General features: G+C 39.3%; 1 protein-coding gene across 1 annotated transcript; it reads left to right on the forward strand.

The window, feature by feature from the left end:
• The first annotated feature begins 1,020 nt into the window (after window positions 1–1,020).
• Window positions 1,021–9,110, forward strand: rab3b (RAB3B, member RAS oncogene family). The gene is made up of 5 exons (XM_017701322.2): window positions 1,021–1,255; window positions 2,387–2,611; window positions 5,267–5,385; window positions 5,702–5,826; window positions 7,589–9,110. The coding sequence occupies exons 2-5, from the start codon at window positions 2,387–2,389 to the stop codon at window positions 7,771–7,773; spliced, it is 654 nt and encodes a 217-aa protein (XP_017556811.1). The 5' UTR covers window positions 1,021–1,255; the 3' UTR covers window positions 7,774–9,110.
• Window positions 9,111–11,809: the final 2,699 nt, after the last annotated feature.

Below are 11,809 nucleotides of genomic sequence, written 5' to 3' on the forward strand. Positions count from 1 at the left end.
GAATACATTGTCCTAAGTGTAGCGTATTCCACTACAAACAATGTATTTAGAATACCTTTGCAATATATGGGAAAAACTACTGTACTGTTTTATTCTGTTTTCTTGCTGTTTTTTCACATAATTATTCTAATATTTTTAATAAAAAATTTAATTATTCCAATTAACACAAACATGCATGCAAAATTCTCAACATTGTTTTGGCTCTCATCATCTGCTTCAATCCACTGTTGCTCCTATAATCCCACTGCACTTTCATGACCTAAGACAACAATTCACCATATCCCAATAACAATCACAAAGTAAATCAAGTTATCTCCAAAATAACTGAACAGGAGAAGGCCAAGACACTCTTACCTTTCCATCTAAGTTAATATAAAGAAATTGTATTCCAAGTAATTTTATATAATTTCTATTGGTCCATTAATCATGAGATTTTCACTCAATGTACAGGACAGTTGTTGTGTTGACATGATGTCAAAAAATAAAAATGGACTAAAATGGAGATGCATGGTTTCCTTTGGACAGTGACGTCTTCCAAATTTTACTATAAATCAGTAGCTGTGTGATTTCCAGTAGGTGATTTCCATAAGCTAAGCTTATTACCCAAGAACATGTCCACTACTCAGTTCAGTCACCCCTCAAATGAGTTTACTAACGCTCTGATTAGTAACTGTCTCATCACAATGATTTATCAGTCTACTCAGTCTTTAGCAGGAACTTTGGTATGGGTAAAAAAAAAAAAAGACATTTTTGAGTTTATTAAGTCTTTACTTGTGGGGTGCTGACCTTAAAATAGTCAATTAATGGTTTGTATTTTTAAAATTTGGTGAATAATTATTCTACAAGTATTCTAAAAATGCAAAGAGTAATCTGATTACTGTCTACAAAATGCAACTTGGACTGAACCCATGCTTGATGTCTGTATTCTGAACACGTATTCCCAAAACTTGTATGATGATGTATTTGTGGGAGCTCATATCTGGATGTTAATTCATCATAGGAGTGAACCTAAATCAGCATGAGTGAGCGGCATGCCCCACCCCAGCCGCCCGCCTGCCTGCCTGCATCCACTTCATCCTTCGCCATTCACAGTTTTCCCCCTAGTTAAGGTACTGGACGTGTCTATGAGCATAAATGCCGGTGTGGTGAGGCTGAAGACAGCAGCCTAGCTTCCACAGCTGTGTCCTCAGCCTGCGCTCATACAGCTCACCTAGTGTAGCGGAGACGACAGTGGAAGAAGCTCCAGCTAGTCGAGGTAGGTGAGCAGCTCCATAATAATGGCGAGGAGTGGGATGTATGGAGTGCGTGGCTCGTGCTTGGTACAGCAGTATGTTCGTCTAATGTCGTCGTTTAGCCTCTGGGGTTTAACATATGGCGCGTACTGAGCTCTCTATCGGGTCTACCTGGCAGCTAACACCTATGTCGCCATTTTTTCATGTTCACCTCAGATACCAACCTGTTTAAAATCAGCTCAGCTTGTTCAGACGATGCGCTGAGGTAAACACAGACTGTGGCGCGTTTCTGGAGGCTACACTCTTGAAAAGATGGTTCTTTAGTCAAGGGAATGATTCTGTTTAGAACCTTCAGTCCTGTATAGAACCATTTTATGCTATAATGGTTCTTCAGTCGGTGGAGAATGTGTTATGGACCTACATAGCACCAAAAAGACTTCTTCTGTAGAGTCATATACATGACATTCTCCACCAGTGTGTTGAAGCATTTCTAGACAGAAGTAGCTGTTCTAAATAGAACCATTGCGTTTACTAAAGAACCCTTGAAGATCATTTTAAAGTGTGTAGCAGCTAGTTTCAGAAAGAAGTAATGATGTGTAAGGTCCACCCTACATAGACTGGAGAGCCTTTACTGTGATATGAGAGTGTATGCTTTAAATGAAGGTCTATTGTAATTCTACTGAATTTTATAATTAATACAATTATTACTACAGAATGCTATACATGTATTGTAGGTTGCTATAAGATAGTACTGCAGGAAGATTCCAAGAGTTATTATAGCATGCAGCACAATAGAAATCCTGTATTTTCTTATGATATAGCCCAATAGCACAGTTCTCTTCACTGCTGTTAACAAAAAGGAACCTCATAGTTTTGCTTCCTAATTGAAATTGGCTACCATTAGCGACAGTTTCCTGTAGAATACCTTAAGATCCCATTAGAAAAGCATCATATCATGTAGAATCTGTCACAGGCCATCTGCTAAACCACTGGGATCCTTCATGTTGTGATATTAACCCAAAGTACCATTACTAAATCTAAAATCCTTTACGAAATTGCCATGAACTTGGTTTCTGTGCTTCAGCAGGGTTGGAAGCGCAATGAGGCTTATTTCCATCTTTTCAGGATAAAAGATGTTCTTGCTCTGTTTCCAGATGGCTAAAGCTGACCACCGTTTTGGCCAGAGAGATGGCTCAGACCAGAACTTTGACTACATGTTCAAGCTGCTCATCATTGGCAACAGCAGTGTGGGCAAAACCAGCTTTTTGTTCAGATATGCAGACGATTCCTTCAGCAACTCCTTTGTCAGCACCGTTGGCATCGACTTCAAAGTGAAGACCGTCTACCGGAATGACAAGAGGGTCAAACTCCAAATTTGGGTGAGTCCATTACAAGATGACGTCTCCCGATGTCATTTGCTGCCCCATTAGTAGCAGCGGTGGTGTTTACTGATGTTCATTCACTGAATTGAATTGAAAGATGGCTTTTCTTGCACAGAAATAACAATGCTGTGTGAAGTCACACTCGCAGACAGACGGTAAAGTACATGATGGGTTGTCAGCTTGGATGCAGAGCTCATATACTGAGGAATCTATTCTGGGCACAGATCAATATAGACGTCCCCGGGTTCTTTGCCTCACCGTGCTTAACGTGATACCATCTCATGGTCATGACACACATGACAAGACATCCCCTTTCTGTCTGCATCATCTTACTAGGCTGTGAATGAAAGCCATATTTTTTATTCAAGAAAAAACAGGAAAGCAAAGTGCCCCCCCTCCTTTTTTTGCACTTGCATCATCAGTGCTGGTCGTCATGGCAGCAGTACAGCAGCACACTGCTCCCTGGCAGAGCCCAAGCTCTGAGCCAATTAAAGCAGCTCCTCAGGGCGAGGAGGGGGTTGGGTTGGGGGGTGGGGGGGTTATGTTGTAGAGAGACCAGAGAGTAAACACAAGCCTAAGGCTGAGGAGAGAGAGAGAAGCAGACACTGGAGTAAATTGCAATTTGTGATAAGCAGCGGGCCGTAATCAGTGCGCATTGAGTGGCGATTAAATGGGAGCTGGAGGTTGCAAAAAATAGCCTCTGAAAAACAGCTGCATAGGCACTGATGGCAGAAAGGAATGCAATGAAAGACGTTGCAGCGTTTGCCTCGCTACAGAAGGCTTTAAATTACATTTTAGACACCCCACCAAACTCCACTTACCTGATCCATTGCATGCTATAATGACACAGCATACTCAGTGCTTGCAATTTGGAAATATCTGCACAGGTCAGTTTACCAGAAATGTAAACTTGAGTCAGATGAATTGATACACAAGAGGTAAGCCTCATTAATGTTGTCAGTGTGTGGACATTTTTGTAGAGGTGGACCAATGTAATAATTTTGCCATTAATACATAATTATCCAATGGTTCTCAGTCCAGTTTTCAGGGCCCCCCTTACAGTCTGCATCTTTTACTTCATTCTTATGTGTTGTGAGTTGGATTGGAGCAAAAATGTGGACCTTCTAGAATTAACAACACGAGTCCAGAATTATTGTGGTGGTCCATCTCTACAGTCTTAAAAGTAGTTCCAAGAGAGGCGTTTTGGGACGATGCCATACGAGAACTATTTATGGTTCCCTAAAGAACCTTTCAGTAGATGGCTCTTTAAAGATATATTTTTGTGAATGACATCTGTAAGTCTAAAGAACTCAATAATGTAAAGGTTTTGTACCAATTAATAATATCCAAGGAAAGAACCAGTTAGCAATGTTACCTTATAGTACTGTGCAAAAATCACACCACACTTCATTTATTCAAGTTCCAGTCAAAACAGCCATTAAGTACAAAATATTCATATTTGGTTTAAAAAAAAAAAACATCAGAAAACATACAGTACTGTGCAAAACGTTCAGGCACCTGAGAAAATTCTATTTAAAAAGCTCTTTATCTTATTATATGACAGTAATATCAGATAAAATATCATCATTAAGTAAGTAAATTAAACATATGTACAATGTTTAACTATTTCCAAACCTCTCCTCGGAGAAGCCCTGTATTTTTGTAGTTATCATCCAATACCTTTGGCTAAATTGGCATTTGGTTTTACCTTTGGCAAAACTTTATTATGCTAAATTTAGTGTACAGGTGATGGAATAAAGGTACAATCCCATTTCTTATTTTTACCCCTACTCCTTGTTTCACCTCCCCCTTGGAACTGAGCTACAAGGTTTAGTGGTTGAAATCTCCCTCTACAAAATGGGACCCTAAAATGAAAAAAGAGCATCACTTCATTAACAGACTACTGGCGCTGCTCTGTAGGCGACCCTGACAGTCTGCAGTGATAGCAGAGGAGGGTAAAGTTCAACAACATCACTGCTGGGTTTTAGTTACATTTAGAGCATTGTATGTCTTCAAAGAGGGGGGGTGTTACAGTTGTCTATTATCCCCCACCCCAGTTCTGCAGTGAAATGGAGCTGTTTGCCTATGGGAGACAAATCCAGCCAAAAAGAAATTAAAATGAAAACACACACACACACATTTTCTAAGCTGCTTCTCCCTCAGGGTCGCGGGGGTAAAATGAAAATCAAAACAGTGAAATGTAAATGCAAACCTCTTTGTGCCATTTATTTTTCCAAAAATCTGAGCAAATATTCTGACAAAACTGAAAATGAAATTAAATACCTACTTCTGCAATTTCATTTTACACATAGGCACGAGTAATTTGTGACAAATAAATTAAAAACATCTATTTGTCATTTAATTTTAGTCATTATTCTGGTATTTCATGGCCATAACTAAAAGGGAAAAGCTAATAGAGAAAAGAGAATCCAAGCTTCACTGGCTTTGGCTTTTCTTCATGAAATGCATAATAGGTGTCAAAACTCAAATCAAATCGTGTTTACGTTCTTATTACTTTTTCATAACAATAGGCCAAATGACCATTGACCTTAACAACAGCTTGTCATGGATAAAGATGACCTTGCTGCATTCCAATAAAACGTATGCATGTAGGTTTAAGGGTTTTGTTTGTGCTGTTTTGGTCATTTGTAGGACACGGCAGGTCAGGAGCGCTACAGGACCATCACTACGGCCTATTACAGAGGAGCAATGGGCTTCATTCTCATGTATGACATCACCAATGAGGAGTCTTTTAATGCAGTGCAGGACTGGTAAGTGAAAATCAGAGCTTCAAATCTGTCCCCTGTACCATGTAGAAGAGAACGGGGTGGGTTGGCACAGTGCAGAAATGTATTGAAAATAATACAGATTTATAGATTTTTACTTATTCACACTCATGAAGATGAGAGTATATATATATATATAGCATATAATGGCACTAAACTGCCATTTTTGGGTTTCTTGAACAACGCAAAAGATATTGCATATCAGTTTGTCAATCTGGGTTTTGGAGCTATCATACTTCCACTTTGAGAGAATGCTGCTGTAGATTAATCCTCTAAATGCAGAAAATGTTATCTGTTGCAGGGCAACCCAGATTAAGACCTACTCATGGGACAACGCTCAGGTTATTTTAGTGGGAAATAAATGTGACATGGATGATGAGAGAGTCATTCCTTCGGAGAAAGGCAAGCACTTGGCTGATCAGTTAGGTGAGTCCAACAGCAGTTCAAAAGGGAATTCCACTCGTTTTTCAACATTTCTGCATCATTTAATTGTTGAGATGCAAACAAAGTGATTCAGAGTGGTTTGATGTGAAACTTGCCTAGAGTTATTTATAGTAGTGGTGATAGGAACCAGGTGTCATGATGTCTAAAATGCAAATATAGTCACTTTATTATCCAAAACCACCAGTTAACCTACATGTATCTTCTGAGATTTATATATAATGTTAATGATGGTAAAATAGTAGTAAATCTAAGGAAAAAAATTGACACCTTACATGTAACTGTCAACCATGAAAAAGTCACTTTTAAAATGTGTTTTGATTTAAAGTTGGGATGCTGGGTAAAATATAAATAAAAACAGAATGCATCCACCCATCCATCCATTTTCCAAGCCGCTTCTCCCTCAGGGTCGCGGGAAAACAATGCATTGAGGTGCAAATCATTTAAACCATATATTTCATTGAATATAGTACAAAGACAACAAATCAAATGTTGAAACTAAGAAATTTTAAATTGGACTGCAGGCAGGTCAGTTTAACACCCAGACTCTTTCAATATAGAGCAGTGCTTTTGTAATTTGTGCAGAATGTGGTTTGACATTGTCTTGCTGAAATAAGCAAGGCCTGTCCTGAAAAAGACGTCGTCTGGATGGAAGCATATGTTGCCAAAATATGTTCATATTATTCAGCATTAATGGTGCCTTCGTAGATGTGCACATCATTCATGAAATGTGCACTAATGCACCACTATACTATCATGAATACTGGCTTTTGAACTGCGCACTGATAACAAACTGGGTGATCTTTAGCCCAAAAAGGACAGTGTCCGAGATTTCCGAAAAGAAATTCAAATTTTGATTTGTTAGACCACAGGACACTTTTCCACTTCCCCACAGTCCATTTTAAAAGAGCTCAGAATCAGAATCAGAACCCTTTATTGATCCCAGAGGGAAATTGCAGACCCAGAGAAGGTGGCAGCGTTTAATGGATTCTGTTTATATACGGTTTCTTTTTTGCGTTTTAGAGCTTTAATTTGCATTTTTGGATGCAATGCTGAACTTTTTGACACACAGCGTTTTTCAGAAGTGTTCCGGAGCCCATGCAGTGATTTCCACTACATAATCATGTCTATATTTAATCCAGTGCCACCTGAGGGCCCAAAGATCACAGCCAGCAAATACTTTTTTTTGGCCTTGTTCCTTGTGTACAGAGATTTGATATGCTGCCTTTGTACTATTTTTAATGAAATATAGAGTTTAAATCATTTGCACACAGTGCATTTTGTTTTTATTAACATTTTACACAATGTGACAACTTTTTTGGAAAAGGGGTTGTATTTTATGTTTATTTTAACTTTATGTGATGAGGCATTTAGAGGCATTAAATGCTCTTCCTGTCACCAGCGCTGTGAGCAATTCTGGCTTTTTGGAACATTTGGAGCATTTCACAATAAATCACTCTGAATTGCGTTGTTTACGTCTTATGGTCGAATAATGCAGCAAGTTTTAAAAATCATAAATTTATCCTTTAGCTCCCTAAACTACACAAGCCTTTATGTGAGCCCACAGTTTCTCACGCTCATAACTGCATAATGTCATAGCAGTATAGCTGAATCATTTAGAAGGTACTGCATAGCAAGAAAGAAGAAGAACTGAATAATATTCAGAGTAATAAGGCTGCAGTTGTAGGGCTTCATATCCTTTGACACTGAATATAATCATGTTATAATGTATGGATTCTTTCTACAGGGTTTGAGTACTATGAGGCAAGTGCCAAAGAGAACATCAATGTCAGGCAAGTGTTTGAGCGCTTGGTGGACATCATCTGCGTGAAGATGTCAGAGCGAGTGGACACAGACCCGTCCATAGTGTCGGGAGCCAAGACCACTCGGCTTACTGACAAACCCGCGCAACTACCTCAGAATTGCTGCTGATTTAGTCGGCTTACCCTGCTGTCATGCCTAGCACACAGCATAACCTAGCACGTTCTCTCGGTCTGCTTTCCATTTCCATTTCATTTCCACCAACATGGACTAGTAGATTTCTCCTACTGCCATTAAGCACATGTCTAACTTTGGATAAGTTTGAAGTCAAAGCAGGGACTACAGCAAAGCACAAAACTGAATTTTAGGCACATGTTCACTGCCAGAAATAGATACAAAATGTCTCACGTGACTAAATCAGACGTTGACGAGTGTATTACTATAGCATAATCGGTGCTTTAAAATAATCTGTGAAGCTTCTCTTAACGTGTATACAATCTCTCTGCTCCTTTTCCTTGATCGTTGCTCGGTGAAAAAAAAGGCACAAGCGTAACCTAAACTCAGACAATTGCGGCCATAACAATGGTATATTATGCACAATAATGGTCGGTTCTGTTTTCAGGGTGGTTTTGATGTTCTAGTTTTTAACTTGGGCAGAACCACTGGCTGTTGGGTTCCTTCTAATATATCTACAATGGACAAAAAAGGTGTGTTTTTGGACATATGGAGCACTTTGCAAATGAACACTGTTCAATATATTGTGATGTAAAGGTAGTTTAGTACTTGGCGTTAGTCAAGATGAATAGCCTGTGTCTTACAAAAACAAAAATCTAATCAGTCTCATAAAAAGTGAGTATTCTATTGTGGAATATATACATATATGTATACATATTTGAACGTTCTGTGTGTATAGCAAATCATACATCCAGCTGTCAGGTTGTTACTCCACATATTTACGCTTCACTCAACTCTTACAGCATTGACAGACTCAAAACGAATACCTATCTTTAGAGATGCCAGTATATGTATATTGTAAAACTTGTTGTGCCACAAATTTATATTTCAGAAACGTAGCAGATCCTCGTGGAGTAGTACATGTATCACATACAATGAGTTTTTAATCCAGTGATGTTAGATATTTATGACCGATGTTTTATGTAACTACTCTGAAATTTATTTTAAAGGAGATATTTATAATCCAGATGTTATAAGCTAACAGACTGGTCTTTGCTGAGTAGATATTTATTTTTTATGCTGCCACAACTTATGCTGGGAACATATAGATGTACTGTAACTTTGCTGTCGGTGACTTTTGACTGGTAGAAAATTTGCACAGGGGCGTAAAGTGATTGTACATATCATTGTAAGTCTGTTTTAGATGCAATTTGTAACAATAAAAGTACCATTCATACCATATTATGTGCATATTGTGTAAACATCAGATGTTTCTGTTGATAATGAGTGTAATTAAAGCAACACTTTGGACAAACTCAAAAATGCAACCATCACCATGTCTGTTGTGAATGTGCTTATTCGCCTTCTACAAAGGTGTAGCCGTAGTATCTCCAGCCAAATCCAAATCCCCAGGTTAAACATGAGGAAAATCCCATTCTGAAGATGGATTTTGATGGTGGAAGTAAAATTCGAATGACTACAAGTGCTCCTGGGAGGACAGTTGAAAACAGGCTGTTTGAATTCTTTCGCACCAGCTGGTTCATCAACAGAATTATTCTTTTAACAAAGAAAAAAGTTGTATGACCATTTTAGGTTAGTGATGTATCACTGCAGATGTATTTTTTGGCCTTTAGCTCTGGCCTCTGGCTATCCGTCACGATTTGTTGAGCGCTGTAAGGATAATATAATCTAATATAATTATATTAATCTAATATAATGCAATATTAGATTAAATAACTTAACAAATAACATTAAATGCTGGGTTTCGGTTGGGATCCCCCATTAACTGTTAGGGTTGCATATAAAAATAGCAAGTAGGGCTGGAAGATTAATCCTTTTTTATATGGAAGTCGACATTTAAGAGCACAATTTTCAAATCGCAAGAGCTGCATATACAGCTACATTATTAAGAACACTGTCATAAGGACATTTAACCTAGTAACATAGAGCTTGTGAACTGCAGACCGATCAGAAGCAACCAAACTTCCAATAACGTGCAATATTATTCACTGTAAAACGGCAATATAAAAGTATAAAAAGGAGTTAATGATAGAGTTATTTTGCGTGTTTACTATGTTTTAGCCTGTTAGTTAGCTGACCAGTCTGGTCCTAGTTTGAAAACAAGGGTTCGACGTCATCAGCGCACTCTGTGCTCCATCCATTAGTGGTGGATGTGGTGCAGTAATACAGAGCTCAGTTGTTGTGATGCGGTCCTACAACAGCTTCCAGCATGGCTCAGCCAATCAGATTTTAGAACTGAGGCTGTTTGAAATCCCAAGTTATTGATCATCAAAATCCAGTAAAACAACATAAATCCTCTCTCAGTCCCTGGACTCCTGTATAGCCCTGTGTCCCAATGGCACTGCGTTGTGGAAGTGTTTGGTGAGTTACCTCCTCTGACAACTTATGTCCAGCTTAAAATGAATTTAAGGCTGGTCAGTTTTACACACACACACAAACACACACACACACACAGTCAGATTTTCTAAGCCGCTTCTACTTCTGGGTAGCGAGGGTTGCTGGAGCCTATCCCAGCTGTCATTGGGCAGAAGGCAGGATACACTCTGGACAGGTCACCAGTCCTTCGCAGGGCCGACAGACAGACACATTCACACACTCGGTCAGTTTTAACTAAATTTAAATATTAAGTTGGTTGAGTTTTAAGCTTAAAGTTCACAGCAAACGTCCCTTTACTGCCCAGAGGTTTTGAAGGGGGAATGGTGGCGGTAGGAACCACGTTTGAGTGTTTAGAGCCTATGAAAGATAACCTTGGTGCTGAACGTGTTCTGATGAATTGTGCTACCTCATGTAAGAGTCCTACAATCTTTAAATGGATGGTTCTTCAGTGGTTCTTTAGTAAAGAAAAGCGTAGACCCAAAGCAGCCTTTGCATGTATTTATTTATTATATTTTTTGCATCATGAAAGGGTTCTTCACTGATGGAGAATGTGCTGTATATAGTTCTATGTAGAACCTTTTGCAAAAGGGTTCTATATACAGTGTATCACAAAAGTGAGTACACCCCTGACATTTCTGCAGATATTTAAGGATATCTTTTCATGGGACAACACTGACAAAATGACACTTTGACACAATGAAAAGTCGTCTGTGTGCAGCTTATATAACAGTGTAAATTTATTCTTCCCTCAAAATAACTCAATATACAGCCATTAGTGTCTAAACCACTGGCAACAAAAGTGAGTACACCCCTAAGAGACTACACCCCTAAATGTCCAAATTGAGTGCTTGTCATTTTCCCTCCAAAATGTCATGTGACTTGTTAGTGTTACTAGGTCTCAGGTGTGCATAGGGAGCAGGTGTGTTCAAATTTGTAGTACAGCTCTCACACTCTCTCATACTGGTCACTGAAAGTTCCAACATGGCACCTCATGGCAAAGAACTCTCTGAGGATCTTAAAAGACAAATTGTTGTGCTACATGAAGATGGCCAAGGCTACAAGAAGACTGCCAACACCCTGAAACTGAGCTGCAGCACGGTGACCAAGATCATCCAGCGTTTTGAAAGAGCAGGGCTCACGCAGAACAGACCTCGTGTTGGACGTCCAAAGAAGCTGAGTGCACGTGCTCAGTGTCACATCACCTGTCTTTGAAAGATAGGCGCAGGAGTGCTGTCTGCATTGCTGCAGAGATTGAAGAGGTGGGGGGTCAGCCTGTCAGTGCTCAGACCATACGCCGCACACTACATCAAATTGGTCTGCATGGCTGTCACCCCAGAAGGAAGCCTCTTCTGAAGTCTGTACACAAGAAAGCCCGCAAACAGTTTACTGAAGACATGTCAACAATTATTGGTATAGTGCGGGGTGCTTAACCAGGTGGGGGAGTAAACCCCAGTCTACAGTGCAGAAGGCAGAGGCGTTACCCACTACACTACACCAGCCGCAGACGTGATAGTCTATACAAATAAAATAGAAAAACAGAAAATAATACATTTGAGTCTGTTAACATTAAAAACGCAATGAAACGTTTAAAACGCTGTTGAAGTTGCCACGCTAGTCGGATGATGTGCGCATGCTC

This window comes from Pygocentrus nattereri, chromosome 15, assembly GCF_015220715.1.
Source record: "Pygocentrus nattereri isolate fPygNat1 chromosome 15, fPygNat1.pri, whole genome shotgun sequence".
Taxonomy (NCBI): domain Eukaryota; kingdom Metazoa; phylum Chordata; class Actinopteri; order Characiformes; family Serrasalmidae; genus Pygocentrus; species Pygocentrus nattereri.

Bases quoted from the DNA above. Each gene is read 5' to 3' on its own strand.
- rab3b (XM_017701322.2), top strand. From the start codon at position 2,387: ATGGCTAAAGCTGACCACCGTTTTGGCCAGAGAGATGGCTCAGACCAG. The intron at 5,386-5,701 runs GTAAGTGAAAAT...TATCTGTTGCAG, and splicing joins TTTAATGCAGTGCAGGACTG to GGCAACCCAGATTAAGACCT. The intron at 5,827-7,588 runs GTGAGTCCAACA...TTCTTTCTACAG, and splicing joins GCACTTGGCTGATCAGTTAG to GGTTTGAGTACTATGAGGCA.